Source organism: Phocoena phocoena, chromosome 19, assembly GCF_963924675.1.
Source record: "Phocoena phocoena chromosome 19, mPhoPho1.1, whole genome shotgun sequence".
NCBI classification, from domain to species: Eukaryota; Metazoa; Chordata; class Mammalia; order Artiodactyla; family Phocoenidae; genus Phocoena; species Phocoena phocoena.
The window spans coordinates 55,704,314-55,724,138 of record NC_089237.1 but is presented as its reverse complement, the minus strand read 5'-3'; the positions used below and the strand labels follow the sequence as shown (position 1 = coordinate 55,724,138).

General features: G+C 42.1%; 1 protein-coding gene across 1 annotated transcript in view; it reads left to right on the top strand.

Annotated features, from left to right (window-relative positions):
* Nucleotides 1-10,279, top strand: part of HS3ST3A1 (heparan sulfate-glucosamine 3-sulfotransferase 3A1) — an 85,183-nt gene extending 74,904 nt beyond the window's left edge. Inside the window, exon 2 of the mRNA XM_065897050.1 lies at nt 9,658-10,279. Within this exon, the coding sequence (XP_065753122.1) occupies nt 9,658-10,279 (622 nt within the window). The remainder of the gene's footprint in view (nt 1-9,657) is intronic.
* The last annotated feature ends 9,546 nt before the right edge of the window (nt 10,280-19,825 follow it).

Below are 19,825 nucleotides of genomic sequence, written 5' to 3'. Positions count from 1 at the left end.
TTCTCCTTCAGTTTGTTAATATGGTGTATCATGTTGATTGATTTGCGTATATTGAAGAATCCTTGCATTCCTGGAATAAACCCCACTTGATCATGGTGTATGATCCTTTTAATGTGCTGTTGGATTCTGTTTGCTAGTATTTTGTTGAGGATTTTTGCATCTACGTTCATCAGTGATATTGGCCTGTCGTTTTCTTTCTTTGTGACATCCTTGTCTGGTTTTGGTATCAGGGTGATGGTGGCCTCGTAGAATGAGTTTGGGAGTGTTCCTCCCTCTACTATATTTTGGAAGGCTTTGAGAAGGATAGGTGTTAGCTCTTCTCTAAATGTTTGACAGAATTCGCCTGTGAAGCCATCTGGTCCTGGGCTTTTGTTTGTTGGAAGATTTTTAATCACAGTTTCAATTTCTTTGCTTGTGATTGGTCTGTTCATATTTTCTATTTCTTCCTGATTCAGTCTTGGCAGGTTGTGCCTTTCTAAGAATTTGTCCATTTCTTCCAGGTTGTCCATTTTATTGGCATAGAGTTGCTTGTAGTAATCTCTCATGATCTTTTTTATTTCTGCAGTGTCAGTTGTTACTTCTCCTTTTTCATTTCTATTTCTATTGATTTCAGTCTTCTCCCTTTTTTTCTTGAGGAGTCTGGCTAATGGTTTATCTATTTTGTTTATCTTCTCATAGAACCAGCTTTTAGTTTATTGATCTTTGCTATTGTTTCCTTCATTTCTTTTTCATTCATTTCTGATCTGATTTTTATGATTTCTTTGCTTCTGCTAACTTTGATTTCTTTGCTTCTGCTAACTTTGGGGTTTTTTTGTTCTTCTTTCTCTAATTGCTTTAGGTGAAGGTTAGGTGGTTTATTCGAGATGTTTCCTGCTTCTTAAGGTGGGCTTGTATTGCTATAAACTTCCCTCTTAGAATTGCTTTTACTGCATCCCATAGGTTTTGGGTCGTCATGTCTCCATTGTCATTTGTTTCTAGGTATTTTTTGATTTCCTCTTTGATTTCTTCAGTGATCACTTCATTATTAAGTAGTGTATTGTTTCGCCTCCATGTGTTTGTATTATTTAAAGATCTTTCCGTGTAATTGATATCTAGTCTCATGGCGTTGTGGCAGGAAAAGATACTTGATATGATTTCAATTTTCTTAAATTTACCAAGGCTTGATTTGTGACCCAAGATATGATCTATCCTGGAGAATGTTGCATGAGTGCTAGAGAAAAATGTGTATTCTGTTGTTTCTGGATGCAGTGTCCTATAAATATCAATTAAGTCCATCTTGTTTAATGTATCATTTAAAGCTTGTGTTTCCTTATTTATTTTCATTTTGGATGATCTCTCCATTGGTGAAAGTGGCGTGTTAAAATCCCCTACTATGAATGTGTTACTGTCGATTTCCCCTTTTATGGCTTTCCCCTTTTATGGCTGTTAGTGTTTGCCTTACGTATTGAGGTGCTCCTATGTTGGGTGCATAAATATTTACAATTTTTGTATCTTCTTCTTGGATCGATCCCTTGATCATTATGTAGTGTCCTTCTTTGTCTCTTGTAATAGTCTTTATTTTAAAGTCTATTTTGTCTGATATGAGAATTGCTACTCCAGCTTTCTTTAGGTTTCCATTTGCGTGGAATATCTTTTTCCATCCCCTTTCAGTCTGTATGTGTCTCTAGGTCTGAAGTGGGTCTCTTGTAGACAGCATATATATGGGTCTTGTTTTTGTATCCATTCAGCCAATCTGTGTCTTTTGGTGGGAGCGTTTAGTCCATTTACATTTAAGGTAATTATCGATATGTATGTTCCTATTCCCATTTTCTAAATTGTTTTGGGTTCGTTATTGTAGGTCTTTTCCTTCTCTTGTGTTTCTTGCCTAGAGAAGTTCATTTAGCATTTGTTGTAAAGCTTGTTTGGTGGTGTTGAACTCTCTCAGCTTTTGCTTGTCTGTAAAGGTTATAATTTCTCCATCAAATCTGAATGAGATCCTTGCTGGGTAGAGTAATCTTGGTTGCAGGTTTTTCTCCTTCATCACTTTCAGTATGTCCTGCCACTCCCTTCTGGCTTGCAGAGTTTCTGCTGAAAGATCAGCTGTTAACCTTATGGGGATTCCCTTGTGTGTTATTTCTTTTTCCCTTGCTGCTTTTAATATGCTTTCTTTGTATTTAATTTTTGACAGTTTGATTAATATGTGTCTTGGCGTGTTTCTCCTTGGATTTATCCTGTATGGGACTCTCTGTGCTTCCTGGACTTGACTGTTTCCTTTCCCATATTAGGGAAGTTTTCAGCTATAATGTCTTCAGATATTTTCTCAGTCCCTTTCTTTTTCTCTTCTTCTTCTGGGACCCCTATAATTCGAATGTTGGTGCGTTTAATGTTGTCCCAGAGGTCTCTGAGACTGTCCTCAGTTCTTTTCATTCTTCTTTCTTTATTCTCCTCTGCAGTAGTTATTTCCACTATTTTATCTTCCAGGTCACTTATCCGTTCTTCTGCCTCAGTTATTCTGCTATTGATCCCATCTAGAGTCTTTTTCATTTATTGTGTTGTTCATCATTGTTTCATCTTTAGTTCTTCTAGGTCCTTGTTAAATGTTTCTTGCATTTCGTCCATTCTATTTCCAAGATTTTGGATCATCTTTACTATCATTATTCTGAATTCTTTTTCAGGTAGACTGCCTGTTTCCTCTTCATTTGTTAGGTCTGGTAGGTTTTTATCTTGCTCCTTCATCTGCTGTGTGTTTCTCTGTCTTGTCATTTTGCTTATCTTACTGTGTTTGGGGTCTCCTTTTTGCAGGTTGCAGGTTCGTAGTTCCTGTTATTTTTGGTGTCTGTCCCCAGTGGCTAAGGTTGGTTCAGTGGGTTGTGTAAGCTTCCCGGTGGAGGGGACTAGTGCCTGCGTTCTGGTCGATGAGGCTGGATCTTGTCTGTCTGCTGGGCAGGTCCACGTCTGGTGGTGTGTTTTGGGGTGTCTGTGGACTTACTTACTATGATTTTGGGCAGCCTCTCTGCTAATGGGTAGGGTTGTGTTCCTGGCTTGCTAGTTTGGCATAGGGTGTCCAGCACTGTAGCTTGCTGGTCGTTGAGTGAAGCTGGGTGCTGGTGTTGAGATGGAGATCTCTGGGAGATTTTCGCCGTTTGATATTATGTGCAGCTGGGAGGTCTCTTGTGGACCAGTGTCCTGAAGTTGGCTCTCCCACCTCAGAGGCACAGCACTGACTCCTGGGTGCAGCACCAAGAGCCTTTCATCCACACAGCTCAGAAGAAAAGGGAGAAAAAGTAGAGAGAATTAGTAGAAGTAGGAAAGAAAGAGAGAGAGAGAGGGAGAGAAAGAAAGAAAGGAAGGAAGGAAGAAAGAGAAGGAAGGAAGGGAAGGAAGGAAAGGAAGCAGGAAAGAAGAAAAGGAAAGAAGGAAAAGAAGGAAAGAAAGGAGGGAGGGAGGATGGAAGGAGGGAAGGAAGGAAAAAAGAAAGAAGATACAGTAAAATAAAGTTATTAAATTAAAAAATAATTATTTAGAAAAACAAAGGGATGGAAAGAACCTTAGGACAAATGGTGGAAGCAAAGCTATACCGACAAAATCTTACACAGAAGCATATACATACACCCTCACAAAAAGAGGTAAAGCGGAGAAAATCCTAAATCTTGCTCGCAAAGTCCATCTCCTCAATTCGGGATGATCCGTTGTCTGTCTATTCAGGTATTCCACAGATGCAGGTACATCAAGTTGATAGTGGAGCTTTAATCCGCTGCTTCTGAGGCTGCTGGGAGGGATTTCCCTTTCTCTTCTATGTTCTCACAGCTCCCAGGGACTCAGCTTTGGATTTGGGCGCGCCTCTGTGTGTAGGTCACTGGAGGGCGTCTGTTTTTTGCTCAGACAGGACGGGGTTAAAGGAGCCGCTGATTCGGGGGCTCCAGCTCACTCAGGCCAGGGCGGGGAGGAGGGAGGGGCGCCGAGTGTGGGGCGGGCCTGCGTCAGCAGAGGCCAATGTGACGTTGCACCAGCCTGAGGCGCGCCATGCGTTCTCCCGGGGAAGTTGTCCCTGGATCCCGAGAACCTGGCAGTGGCGGGCTGCACAGGCTCCGCGGAAGAGGGCTGTGGAGAGTGACCTGTGCTCGCACACAGGCCCCTTGGTGGCGGCAGCAGCAGCCTTAGCGTCTCCCGCCCGTCTCTGGGGTCCATGCTTTTAGCTGCGGCTCGCACCCAACTCTGGGGTCCGTGTTTTTAGCCGCGGCTCGCGCCCGTCTCTGGAGTTCCTTTAAGCAGCGCTCTTAAACCCCTCTCGTCGCGTACCAGGAAACAAAGAGGGAAGAAAAAGTCTCTTGCCTCTTCGGCAGCTCCAGACCTTTTCCCGGACTCCCTCCCGGCCAGCCGTGGCGCACTAACCCCCTTCTGGCTGTGTTCACGCCGCCAACCCCTGTCCTCTACTGGCGCTCCGACCAAAGCCCAAGCCTCAGCTCGCAGCCCCGCCCACCCCGGCGGGTGAACAGACAAGCCTCTCGGGCTGGTGAGTACCGGTCGACACCCATCCTCTGTGCGGGAATCTCCCCACTTTGCCCTCCGCACCCCTGTTGCTGTGCTCTCCTCTGTGGCTCCGAAGCTCCCCCCTCTGCCTCCCGAAGTCTCCGCCCGCGAAGGGGCTTCCTAGTGTGGAAACCTTTCCTCCTTCACGGCTCCCTACCACTGGTGCAGGTCCCGTCCCTATTCTTTTGTCTCTGTTTTTTCTTTTGCCCTACCCAGGTACGTGGGGAGTTTCTTGCCTTTTGGGAGGTCTGAGGTCTTCTGCCAGCATTCAGTAGGTGTTCTGCAGGAGTTGCTCCACATGTAGATGTATTTCTGGTGTATCTGTGGATGGGAAGGTGATCTCCGCGTCTTACTCTTCCGCCATCTTCCCCTCCGCCCTCTATAAGTGTCGTAAACTTTTTATTGAAGTATAGCACCATTCAGAAAAGGACACAGATCCTGGCATACAACTCAGTGACTTTTCACAAGGTGGATACACTTGTGAAACCAGCAGCCAGGTCCTGCACTGGGATATTCCTGACTTTCCAGAAGCCCCGTGTGGCCCCTTTTGGTCACTAAGCGCCCCCCTCCACAAAGGCAACAGCTGTCCTCACATCTAACACTACAGGTGGGTTTTGCCCCTGAGAAGCCAAGCTCATCTCTCCCACCAGAACCAGCCAGCCTCTGTCCTTCCAGAGAATTCGGCTTTGCCAGCTCACAACTCGCACATCAGCCTCCTTACCATCTGGACGTCCTCAGTGGGAGGCCTCAAGCGAGCAGGTGTGTGGACGTCCCAGGAACACGCCAGGGGGTCTCTGATCTCCTCTGGACCCGAGTTATCTGGACAGAATGGGGTTCTCCCGACCGCTGGGAATTCTGTACACTGGGCGTCACTTCCTTAAGAGCAGTGCTTGGGTGTGTTCCTTGTAGAAATTGTCATGCTGACAGTTCGTTACAATCCAGATTTCCCAAGCTCTTGGCGTGATTTTTCTGGCGAGATTGGAAAGGTTATGAGTAGCACATGGTCACCCTGCTGGTAGTTAAAAAATCAGAAGCACTAAGGTAAACAAAAAGGAAATGAAGTGACACAGGCCACAAACATTTCTGATCTTAGCTCCATAAAATCTCATCATGATGACATTCCCCTTCGGTCTTGCAAGAGGAAAGCAAGGCCACCATCTTCTTCAGGTACCTCATGCTAGTGTTTAATTACCTGCAAAGCCAAAAAGATTCATTTATCTAATTCAAGTCTATCGATGCAATTTGAAGTCTTTGCCCTCTGGGTGAGTCCTCTTTTTAATAAATCAGGGTAAAACAGACATAACATAATATTTACCATCTTAACCATTCTTACATGTCCAGGTCAACAGCGGTAAGTACATTTACGATGCTGAGCAGTCACTCTCCAGAACTCTTTTCATCTGGAAAAACTAAAACTCTGTCCCCATCAAATACGAACTCCTCGTCCCCCCACCCCCAGGCCCTGGCGATCACTATCTTACTTTCCGTCTCTGTGGATTCGACTCCTCTAGAGACCTCATACAAGTGGAATCACACAATCTGTGTCCTTCTGTGTCTGGCTTACTTCACTCAGCATAAAGTCCTCAAGGTTCATCCACGTTGCAGCAGGTGTCAGAATCCTGTTCCTTTTTTAAGGCTGAATAATATTTCACTGCACGGAGAGATCACATTTTGCCTGCCCATTCAGTCCTCTGTGGATATTTGTGTTGCTTCTACTTTTTGGCTATGGAGAATTCTTTTGTTCTTTGAGGACAAAGAACAAATGTGTGGGACACACCTGGTAATAATCCTTCATTTGCTGGTAAAACCTCTTCTTCTCCTTGTCATCTTCAGGAGAAAATAAATAAGCGTCTCTAATTTTTCTTTATTGTTCTAGTTTCTACCCATTTCTCCTCTCCTATACTGACTGTAAATGTCTCCAAATTCTTTTCACTATGGAGAAGTGAATGGAATAGCCAATACTGTTTGCCTGGAAATTAAGGCGTCCTAGGACCTCCCCTTCCCATCGTTCAATGGAATTTCTCACCCTCCGCCCCAGCTTGTCCTGTCTTCAGACAAACCTCAGATGTCTTCTCATTGCGTACACCTTTCCGCTCCCCTCGCGTGCCTGGTGTTTCTGCAAAGCTCTCATCGTACGGGGATGGCTCTTTCATCGCCCATCCCAGGCCGAGCCCTTGCACAGAGCAGCGTCACAGTACATGCCTCACTCTGGTAAGGAAGGAAGATTTCTAAGTTTGCCTAAACACCTCGAAATACGATATTCCAAAGTACATGTGCATTTTGTTTTATGTGATAGAGGAGCTCCTTTCTGAACGTTAAAATTCAAATTGCAATAAGAAAATGAATGTAGAATTTAAAAGGGAGATTGCTCTTTAAAGAATTCTGTTGTGACTCCTTTTACCAAACAACCATGCTCTACAATGTGAGCCTCACTGAGGACTTATTTGCACTCGCACGTCTTTGTTTTTGAGGAAAGTAGACTGCAGAATTCATAGTTAACCCGACTCCCCATCCCAATGGGGATGCTAAACCCGTCAGCTTTCCTCATCCTGTAGATGACAGTAATTAATGTGCTTTTCCTCTGAAATCCTATTTTAGCTGCTTCCTCTTCGAACTCCTCCTATTTTTGGGTAGCTCTTTTTCCTACCCTATTGAGATAATTTAAAATATGGTTCTTTTTTCAGAAATATTGGTAACATTTCCTCTGGAACGGCACATTCTGCAGCTTTAATCTCTGCTGAAAGGCTACTGGGGAGTCTGTGCTTTTCCCCAGGGCCGGAGGGCAGGAAGGCTGAGATTACCAACCAGTAGCTCCCACGTGAAGTATGTTATCTCTATTTTACTGGCCGAAATATGAGGTCGAGTGGTTAAAAGTCAGAGATGATAGGGAAGGAGGCAAGAATGCTGACTTCAAAAAACATCACCAAATACTCCTTCTTATAGTTTCAGTGATGCTTGATGTTCGCTTTTACAGTCCAAAACCTTTTCACACCTTTGAGCCAATTTTCTTCACTGAGATAGTCCAACAGTTTCTGGATAGATCTCCTGGCTCATCTTATAAAAGTGTAACTAAACTTCCAAAGTAGGTTGGTCTAGCCTATTTCTCAATTCCATGAAGGGAATATATATATATAGTGCGTATGTATATGTATATACAGTGGTGAAATCTGTGAATTCATGTCACTCAGTGGCTCCAGCATTGCGCCGGCAGTAAAGACAGTCTGTGTCTCCCTTGTGTCAACACTGACCTCCCTGGTCTTTGCTTTATCCTACCCAGACCTTCAGGCATTTTTAAGAAATGGGGAATGGGCACATATTAAAAGTTCTTTTGAAAAAGGAATTGCAGATTTTTAAAACAACAAAGAAAAAAGCAACAGAAATGAGATATCTAATTATCATTTCCCCCTCCAAAAGAAAGTAAAGATAACTTGACTGAAATATCAAAGGTGGCAAAAGTGTGAGAAAATCTGCGTCATTAAACTAACACAGCACCAGTGGCTTATGGCCACAACTGTTGAGGCATCTGTGCCGGGTGTAATGCAGATGGGCACCAGATTGTTTATGAACCAGTTGATATTATGTCTGAGATAAACTTCAAAATAATTCATTTAGAAAAATATTAATTGCCAAAATTGACACAAGATGAGGTAGAGTATTACAAGAACAATAACCACAGAAGAAACTGAAAAGATACTTGAAGATTCTAATCCCTTTCTTACCCTCTACCCCAAAAGTACCAGTATTAGGTGGCTTTGTAGATGACCCATCAAATTTTGAAGGAATAGAAAATTATTTTGCTATTGAAACTTCTTTAGGATATAGAAAACTATGAAACATTTCTCATTTTATTTGTGGAATAATTCATGTTCTCAGAATTGATTAAGCTATTGATCAAAAGAAAAACGACAGGAACATCTCATTAATGCATATGGATGACAAATCCAAAGCAAAATAATGATGAATCAAGTCTAGGACTATATTGAAAGAATAATATACCATGATCAAATAGGGTTTACTCCAGGAATAAAAGTGAATCTAATATTAGGGTACTTATCAGTTGGGATCAGTGGATCAAAGGACAAAATACATTTTGTCATTGCAATAAATCTCCCAAATACATTTATCTAATATTGACTTGAACAATGTCTATTTCTTATAAAACTTGGAATTAGCAAGATGGTGCCTTAAAATTAGAATATATATATATATGTGTGTGTGTGTTTCATATATATAATAAATAGTGGCTTTAATGGCAGTACACTTTTGGAAGAATAAATAGGTTTTATCTCTCCTACTCACAGTTTTGGACTGGCTTCAAGACCCATCACTTCTCAGCAGGAACGCATGCTTGAACTAGGTAGCAGTCTCCGCTCCATCAAGACTCCAACAGGATTTCTTTTTTCCACAGGACAAAGGGATTCTAACATTCATCTGGAAGAATAAACAGACAAGAATCATTAGAACGTTTTGAACAACAGAGTCAGAATTTACTTTGATGTACATGAAAATATACCATAATGTGATAACTGGGCCAATGGAAAGAGGAACCAAGATATTCAGACTACTGGAAGGATGGCATTTGAAATTATTAGATAAAAGATGGATTATTTCATGTCTTGTTTGTTACAGGAAAATTCAGGAATTATAAAGAGAAGTATTTTGTGTACTATGCAATGGTATCACGTTGACTCTGATTGCTTTGTTTGTTAGAAAACTACAGAAAGGGCTCAGGGTATTCTAACACCATCCCATAGTCACACAATTGTGTTTATTACACTATCCTAATTCACCTAAAGAATTAGATCAAGGTTATTTTCTTACAGCCTTGTGGGTTGATAATTATTTTTTAAAAATTACACAGCGCTTATCCTATGGCAGGCACTCTTCTAAGCTGCGGAGGTATATTAATACGTTGAATCACCACAACAACTGTAGGAGATCGGTAGTGTTATTATTTCCCATTAAGTATGTCCACGAGGAACCGGGGGTGCACAGCCTTGCGTCTGTGAGACTTCTCCGCGATCACGGTCACACATCTAGTAAGCGGAGAATTGGTACCTCAACTCAGGCTCCGGGTCTGTAAGACCCTCCCTCTGCTGGGAAGGAGCTCAGTTTTCAGGCCCTAACGTGCCTTTCTGCTCCGCGCAGGGACCTGATGCCGAGGACCCTGGAGGGGCAGATCACCATGGAGAAGACGCCCAGCTACTTCGTGACGCGCGAGGCGCCCGCGCGCATCTCGGCCATGTCCAAGGACACCAAGCTCCTAGTGGTGGTGCGGGACCCGGTGACCAGGGCCGTCTCGGACTACACGCAGACGCTGTCCAAGCGGCCCGACATCCCCAGCTTCGAGAGCCTGGCCTTCAGGAACCGGACGGCGGGCCTCGTGGACCGGGCGTGGAGCGCCATCCAGATCGGCCTGTACGCCGAGCACCTGGAGCGCTGGCTGCGCCACTTCCCCGCCCGCCAGCTGCTCTTCGTGAGCGGCGAGCGGCTGGTGCGCGACCCGGCCGGCGAGCTGGGCCGCGTGCAGGACTTCCTGGGCCTCAAGCGCATCATCTCCGACAAGCACTTCTACTTCAACCAGACCAAGGGCTTCCCCTGCCTCAAGAAGGCCGAGGGCAGCGGCCGCCCTCACTGCCTGGGCAAGACCAAGGGCAGACCCCACCCCGACATCGACAGCCAGGTCCTGCGGCGGCTGCGCGACTTCTACCGGCCCTTCAACCGCAAGTTCTACCAGATGACGGGCCACGACTTCGGCTGGGACGGATAACCTTATAATTTAAAAAGAAAAAAAAATATCAGAAGATAATATATTTTTTTACCAACCGGTAGAGAAGAGGCAGTTTAATATTTGCACTGCTGATATTTCAGTATTTTTTTCCCATGAATGTTGTTAAAGAGATTGTTCTCGAGATTGTTCTCGCCTCCGCCCTCACCGTCATGTACAACTGCGCGCGCAAACATTGGAGAAACAAAAAAGGAAACCTGCACGCATCTAACTAACTTCTCTCCATTTTCCATTTTCCCTTCATGTTTTACATGCACAGTTATGAGGTATGAGCATCAGCTGCCATGAAAACTTCTGAGAAAATCCTGAGGGTGTAGCTCGAGCGCTCTCTCCTTTTTTAACAAAGCCCGGATAAGATTGATGTCTACCCTTATGTTTTTCTCCCTTTAGTTTTTCTCCTGTGCCACTTTTTCTTAACCCCTTTCCCAGTTAGTGATTCTGTACGTTTGCACATCACTTCCCAGTTACCACAGTGCTTTCAAATACAGTATCTTTCTTGATCCTTATACTCAGATGTGATACAACAACATAATACATGGAGATTATTACCCCCGTTTTACAGATAAGGAAACTGAGTCTCAGGGAGCTTAAGTGATGTGTCCTAAGGCCAGATGGCGGACTATGGACAAAACCTCATCTTCCACTTGTTCCCTATTTTGTGCCACTTTTTCTGGTGAGAATGGGAAAGGCACAGACAGCCTTTAGAAATGGTTAGCTAGTTTGGGGACCAACAGAGAGAGTTTCCTGTTGCTTTCTAAGTCCTAGGCTAGCCTCTATGGCACTCAGACACCATACACAGTTGTACTCAAGGAAACCACTCTGTCTTGGACACAACATCTTTTAAGAGCCAATCTTGGGTTGTTAAAGCACCCTGAGACGTGGATATCTCGACTCAACTGAAGTTGAGAGAAATTATTGGATCCTTGTATGGAGCACAAGATGGCCAGTCACACTAGGAGTACAAGGTGTGGTAGGAGAAGAATTTACCTATTCTTGTTTTGACTGTATTTTCCTTTTTTTCTTAAAGAAAAACCCACTTCAGTAAGAGCTTACAAATATCTCATTTTATAAACCTCTTTTTTAACAAAGAAAGTCTGCCTCTCTTTGTAATATCTTATTTCTAAACTTGCCGCTAGTACTAAAAAAAGGTCAGTCAACATCTCATTTACAAGGCCCCAATTTTTCATGGGTGGAGGGAGGGCTGTCACTTTGTCACTTTATTTTTCCCCATTTCCTCTTTGTACCAGTTATAACCTCATATTCGTTAATATTTGGAAAATAAGAAATGCAGATATGGGTAAAGTGATTTTTCCTCTTCTCCCATCTGTTTCTGCCTGTTCCCCATTTAGATAGCTCAAATAAATCAATAGTTTATTAAGAGTATTCCTTTCCTCTCTGAGTGGGCATTAACGAGATTAGCATTAATGGGAACTAAATTGGTTTAGAGAAGAGCACATATACACAAACTATATAAAACATTCATAATTAGTCTGTCAGCAACATTTTTATCACAGGTTTTAAACCCAAGAGGAAAATGTCTCCAATCTCATGGAAATTTTCCATATCTGCTAAAATGTAAAGGACCAGACACTCCAGTATTCTAAAAGAATATTCTTCTCCAGTGCTGTCAATCAAAAGAAACTAAAGTTGTTTTACAATATGCAGTTTCACTGTGCATTTGACATAGATGCTGCATCGGGTGAAGTAAATACTTCTTGAGAAGTCTAACACGGGATTAAAATGAAGGAAAATTTAAGTTTCTAGATATTCTATCATTGCTCTAAATCTCTGGATTTATTAATTCTCTTTCACGGGGCTTAAGTAAACCCCCAATCCAGGTCCCCTTTCCCAGCCGACAGCCTTCCCTTCGAGGCCCTCAATTTCCCGATGCTACAGCCTGTTTTTTTGTTCTACTTGAATCATCACTACCAGCAACAAGAAACGCATTTTAAACTCTTTTCGTCTTTTCTCTTAACTCATGTTTGTGCTTCTGACTCCCTAGTAAGCGTGTGCCGGACCTTCTGCGAAGGCGGCTTGCACAAGGACACAAGTGCATCTAACAACTGAATCCAGCAACCTTCATCTTGTTGTGTTAAGAAATAATAAAAGAACAGAATTGAGTGCAAAGAACCTCTGCTTGCATGTAGATTTTTTGTTTGGTCATATGATTTTTTTTTTTTTTTTTTTTTTTTTTTTTTTTTTTTTTTTTTTCTGCGGCACACGGGCCTCTCACCGCTGTGGCCTCTCCCGCTGCGGAGCACAGGCTCCGGACGCACAGGCCCAGCGGCCATGGCTCATGGGCCCAGCCGCTCGGCGGCATGTGGGATCTTCCCGGACCGGGGCACGAACCCGCGTCCCCTGCATCGGCAGGCGGACTCCCAACCACTGCGCCACCAGGGAAGCCCCTGGTCATATGATTTTTAAAATGAATGACTACAGAGCATTCCCGGAAAGCCTTCTAACTTCTAAGATTTCATAAGAGTGGTAGAGGTTTTAGATCCCAGCCCAAGTGTATAAAGATCTTGGGTCAGTGTTACCTCAGAACAGGAATTTTCCATTTCTGCCTTTATGTGGTACTTCCTCTTGTTGTACACGGACTTGGCCTCAGATTTCTTTCGTCCATTTGGCTCCATCAGATCATAGGCTGTGCTCTTGATTTGAACATTGTAATCATCCTTCCTCCAAGCTCACCCCTCTTAGAGAACAACCAGAGGTCTACAGCTTCATTCTGAATCGTTTGCTTTTGAGGCCACGCCTATAGTGTAAAAATTCTTCCGGTAACTAAGAAATTTTAAGGGAAATTAATTTTGTCCTATTAACTATAGATTAATAAGCTTCTAGAGAACAGATATTTATTATTCCAGAAGTATTAATCCCACTCTAATTTCCTTATTTTCAAAAATCCTCAAAGTTAGAATAAACCTGAATGGTAGTGCGGATTAAATCCCCACTTGGCACTTGAGTCCTTTCTTTAGCTGGTTATGCAGGGGTTTAAAACATTGATGTGTCTCTAAATTAACTCTGATTTTACAGTTGTAAAGAGGATACGTTTCTTCTAAACACCTGCATCCTGCATGAGACCTGCCAAATCTGTTACCCATGAAGATAACCAACATTTAATATGTGAGTACATGTGTCCATAAAGCGATAATAGCTTATATTAATGTAGCAGATTACCCGAAGTACATCTTCTCCCCTTAAACCAACACCTACTCTCCACTTACATTCCACCGTACAGATGAAAAAACTAACACTTAAGACAGTGGCTCTCAACGAAAAGCAATTTTTCATTCCAAGTGATGTCTGGAGGTATTCTGGGGTCCCAAGCATGGTGGATTATAGATGCCATCTAATAAAGTACATGAGAGCCTTCATAACAAAGTATTATCGCACCCAAAATGTGTGATAATTCTTTGTTATCACACATAGATATCAGCACCTCAGTGGTGCTGAGGTTTCCAGTTGACGAAGTACACCAGTTACAGCTAGTCTGTGTCCAAACCAGGTCTAAAAACCAGACTTTAATTAAGGTTTGGCTAGTAATTCTTTCACTCACCACTCTAGGTTTTCTCTTGAAAACCTTTCCTTCTCTAACTCTGTAAGTGACTCCACTACAGTAACTAGATCAGTGTTTGAGGGTGTGCTTTGTCAAGAGAAGTACTAAAGAGAAGCATCGCTGAGCTGGGTGTTTTACAACTGAGATACGGGAGCAGCTTGTAACAAATGGATCACTGCATTTCTGGGAAGTGGAATCAGTCAGCTTCGGGTGGAATAATGTCATTCTGATAAAACATTTCTGAAGTCTTTTTCAAGTTCAAGTCCTGCAGCTTCAGTTTGCCTCCATGAGAGTGCCATGACAGCATTTCTTGTCACCTGACACAACCAAGTGTCGAGAAATAGAAGTAAATGGCTCGACTTCTGTAAACCAGCTAAATCCAGACAGTTGTGCTATGGTTGACAATTGGCCCTGAGTGGCTGAATAATAGCAAAGGAAGATGAATTCTTACTGCCACATTTTCTAGAAACCCCAGGTCTTTGTATGGGCCCACCATAGAATCAAGGAAGAGACAATTGTATGGTTCCCCAAATTAAGAAAATATGGCTCACCGTCCAGTGAAAGTCTTAGTGTAGAAATAAAACACCCACCTGTTCTCCTATTGCATCCTGTAATCACTGAGGAAGAAGGGGACTTTAAAAACCCAAACATCAAGAAACATCAGCGCTACTGTAGAATTTATGGTCTTTGAAATATCTTCATCGACGTGAAGACAGATTTGCATTCAGAGCCTCAATTATATGGTGAAAACCATGGACAGGGAAAGTACAGACCTGTTTGTCACATCATGAAATTGTGGAATGGCAGGTCTTTCGTTTAAAGCTTAAAGAAATGAATTTTGGAAAATTACAAGGCAGTGCAACCTCAAATACAGAGTAATAAAATAATGGATTTTCGTTATGTCAGGAGGAAATAAAACTGAAAATAGAAATTGCTTCTAATATATGAATCCATTGTGGGACATTTAGGATATTTAGTTAGTATGTTTCAGGCTATAACCCTAATTACTAGTTAAATTTCCAACAGTTGGTTGTGTTCTTTTAATAGCTATAGGCTCAACATCTTAATTCTCCTCTAATTTTACTGTCAAAATAAAAAGTAACAATAAAGAGGGATCATACATTCTGTTGTGAGTCCTTTTCATCCCCCAATTCCTGGGTCTGATATTTTAGGTATATTCGAAGGATCACATATGATGAGAAACGGCATCCTTTGTTAGCTCCTCCTGGCTGGTACACGATGAGGCCAGATTCCTAGGTTGGCGCTAACTGATAACTCCTCAGGGGCATTCAGGTTACTGTCTGGTCTAGACATTGTCCAACTATGGTCCACGTACCCAAAGTCACTTTATAGTAATCATAAAGTGCTTACCATCCTTGGGGGCTTGTTTTCATCACAAAGAGAAGTGATGTGCCTTTTCCCCTCCTACCTCCTAGATCCCTGCTTCCTTCACTTTTCAAGTAACTTCTCCCCCCTCATCCTGCCTGTGTCCACTGCTCCCTTGTGTCCTTATGGGCTTAACCCTACTGGTCTAAGTTCTACCCTCTCATCAGAAGCACCATACTTGATGGTGTCCACTTCACGCTTCAGATTCCTGGGGAAAACCCTGTGGTCCACCTGGGGCAACTGCTCTGATCTTTAGCTCTACGGAAAGTAGTTTGTTTATCTGATGTAGACACCCAGACAGATGCAGGTCAGATGAGTTTCATTTTCCCAGAGAATACTTACATTAGGAAAACAGGGCCCAAAGGAAGATGGATGAAACAGAGGTGAAAGTTGTGGGCACATTTTTGACTGGAGCTGGAGGTGTTCTTGGAACCTCCCAGGTTCCCAGGGCCCTGCCCTTCATCCCTGACCTGAAGAACCAGGGTCAGCAACTTGGCATTCTACTCCTGAAAGGTTGTCTGCCTCTGGTCTGGGCAATGGCATTTTTCTCCCACCTGTTTTCCCACAAAGCCTTATCTAGGCTCAGATTTCTTTATTTCAAGCCTGCAACAGCTGGTCAAGTAGGGAACACTAGGCAGCAAGGAAATTCTGCAGTCATCTCACTGCAGCTTTTCAGAGGGAACAGAGTTCCTGATGAGTTACTATCAACTGATACCTTTAGAGCAAAGCATAGTGCTTGCTTCAGACCACTTGATCTTACCCCTTAAACCCCAGATCAGTTGTTCTTTGTCATGAAAAGTCCAAGTAAATAGTCTAGAATAATTATAACTTACCTTTATATAGAATGAGTCAAAGCACTTTTATACCGTATTTAGGCCTGAACAGTTTTTTTCTTCTTTTTCTTTCTAAATTAAAAAAAAAAAAAAGTTTAGGCTATTACAGCTCTTCAGCATTTCCAGCGAACCCCACATTTCCCCTCAACTGAATAACTTACAAATATCTTTTCACCCCTTTTTTCCCACCCTTCTTAAGAACTTCCATATCATCTTTCTTCTAGGTGACCTTTTACCCTGCAATACTTTCTTGTATCAAAATCTTTATGCCAAACGTCATCTTGCATCTTTATTTTTTGGATTCCTGCCTTTCTTTTCAATGAGACTCTTAGTTGTCACTTTTCCCTTTTTGTAACCATCTGGCCCCAGAACGATACCTTGTTTTCATTTCCAAACTTGGCCTTGATTCTACCTTCTTTGATCTACTTTACCTTTTCTTAGAGTGTGCCTTTTCATTTTAGGAAAAGTCCTCTTTACAGAAAAATCTCCTTCCCACTAGCGTCTGAGCATCTGGAATTGAGAACTTTCTTGGGGATGTAGCTTTCTGATCCCTTCTTACCCACTGAGATGCAAAAGCACCAAATGGCATTGGCTCCCAACTGTGAAATGATTGTGTTGAACACGTTTAGCTCTTCCTCCATCTGGCTGTAAATAATGAGCTCTTTTTTAGACTCTTTGGCCTCTGCTATTTGATGAGGCCATGAGTAAAAAGTTCTGTATGAGCTGAACGATAAACTCCGCTAGGCTGAGCCATACGTAATGAATACACGGAAAAACTGGCAGCAGATGTCTTCTGACCAGCATCATCCCGTGTCCTAAGTTAAGCCGCACATCTCCCGTGTGGTGACTGCCCGGAGTCTGCTTCCCTCATCAGTCCTTCGACGTGTGTCTCTAGCTCTCTCGCCAGTCTGTTCCCTGCTTGTTCAGGCCCATTTATTCCTACGACATTTTCATTATTTAATTGACTTTGGCTCCAGTTTCTCTAGCCTGATCGTCATCCTTTTTACTGTCCTCTCCTTTATTTCTACTCTGGCCACTGTGATGTCTGCTATGTGTCTGCCTTTGCCTGACCCTTCCTAAGCAGCCCTTCTCATTTCCTACATTACTTAAATTTTTTTTCTCCACTCACTGTTTGAGGCCAGGGATAGAGCCGTACTGATAAATAATACGATTATATAGTCATTAGATTTATCTCACACTTCAAAGTTAAATATGCCTTGAAAAGAATCCATGACCTGCCCAATCCATCCATTTTCTTAACCCTAGCTTCCTTTAAAAAAGAAAGGAAAAAAAAAAAAAGATGTTTCATTTCATCAGCTTTTTCTGTGCCTTAATGATGAAACCCTATGTCCTGTGGATTATTTTGTGAACAGTCTTGATTTGACCAGAAATGATGAACTCTTGCATGAATCATTCAGTACCACTAAACCTCAATTTTCTCATTTATTTTAAAAAATGCACAGGATAAACTGTACTATCAAGCTCAGTCCAACTGAAATGTCTGGAAACATTTTATGGTTGGAGCTGTCACAATTATTTTTCTTCTGTCTCTTAAAATGCTTATCATTAAATCAGTTGCTTTACCTATTTCCCATAGGCCACTAAAAACTGTGACCAAAATTTGCTTTTATTAATAAGAATCAGTGCTAGCTGGCCACCAAACCTTTCCTTCCTCTATCACTTAGCTGCATTTGTCAATGTCGGAGGAGTGATGACTGCCCTTGAATTGTGTGTTTCTTCCTGTTTTCTCTGCAATCCTGGCATTCTCACTCCTTGACTGTAAGGCCGTTATCTTTTCTGGATTCTGAAAAAAAAATTCTGTTTTAAAAAAAGGTCCTAAATTACCAATGGCATTTTTTATGGAACTAGAGCAAAAAATCTTAAAATCTGTATGGAGACACAAAAGACCCCAAATAGCCAAAACAGTCTTGAGGGAAAAAAACGGAGCTGGAGGAATCAGACTCCCTGACTTCAGTCTATCCTACAAAGCTACAGTAATCAAGACAATATGGTACTGGCACAAAAACAGAAACATAGATCCATGGAACAAGATAGAAAGCCCAGAGATAAACCCACGCACCTATGGTCAACTAATCTATGACAAAGGAGGCAAGGATATACAATGCAGAAAAGACAGTCTCTTCGATACATGGTGATGGGAAAACTGGACAGCTACATGTAAAAGAATGAAATTAGAACACTCTCTAACACCATACACAAAAGTAAACTCAAAATCGATTAGAGACCTAAATGTAAGACCAGACACTATAAAACTCTTAGAGGAAAACATGGGAAGAATACTCCTTGACATAAATCACAGCAAGATCTTTTTTGATCCACCTCCTAGAATAAGGGAAATAAAAACAAAAATAAACAAATGGGACCTAATGAAACTTAAAAGCTTTTGCACCGCAAAGGAAACCATAAACAAGATGAAAAAACAACCCTCAGAAAGGGAGAAAATATTTGCAAACGAATCAACGGACAAAGGATTAATCTCCAAAATATATAAACAGCTCATGCAGCTCAATATTAAAAAAACAAACAACCCAATCCAAAAATGGGCAGAAGACCTAAATAGACATTTCTCCAAAGAAGACATACAGATGGCCAAGAGGCACATGAAAAGATGCTCAACATCACTAATTATCAGAGAAATGCAAATCAAAACTACAATAAGGTATCACCTCACACCAGTTAGAATGGGCATCATCAGAAAATCTACAAACAACAAATGCTGGAGAAGGTGTGGAGAAAAGGGAACCCTCCTACACTGTTGGTGGGAATGTAAATTGATAACAGCCACTATGGAGAACAGTATGGAGGTTCCTTAAAAAACTAAAAATAGAATTACCATATGACCCAGCAATCCCACTCCTGGGCATATACCCAGAGAAAACCATAATTCAAAAAGACACATGCACCCCAATGTTCACTGCAGCACTATTTACAATAGCCAGGTCATGGAAGCAACCTAAATGTCCATTGACAGACGAATGGATAAAGAAGATGTGGTACATATATACAATGGAATATTACTCAGCCATAAAAAGGAACGATATTGGGTCATTTGTTGAGACGAGGATGGATCTAGAGACTGTCATACAGAGTGAAGTAAGTCAGAAAAACAAATACCATATATTAATGCATATATGTGGAACCTAGAAAAATGTTACAGATGAACCAGTTTGCAGGGCAGAAATTGAGACACAGATGTAGAGAACAAACGTATGGACACCAAGCAGGGAAAGCTGCGGGGGGAAGGAGGGGTGGGATGAATTGGGCGATTGGGACTGACATGTATACACTGATGTGTATTAAATTGATGACTAATAAGAACCTGCTGTATAAAAAAGTAAATAAAATAAAATTTAAAAAAAAATTTTTTAAAAAAAGGTCCTTAATAACAGTTTCTACTTTGGGACTATCTTCATCCATCCATTTTGGGTCTTTAATTTACAGACTACCTCCCACCTTGAACAATAAAATGTAGCCATAAAGAAACTCATCCATGCTTGTGTTAACCATATCCTTCATCATCACTTTGATCTGGTCCAAACAGACCATGCTTTTCCTTTGACATATGCTATTTTCCGTGGATTTTTTATACTCTGGCTTTTCCCACCTCCTGCACCATTCATTCCCTGCTTGCAAAGGAAGAAGATAGAACCTCACTCTGTGAATCCTTTACTACTGAGAAAATGCACCATTTGATAACCATTTGGAAATGGGGACCATACTTCTTGCCTCTTG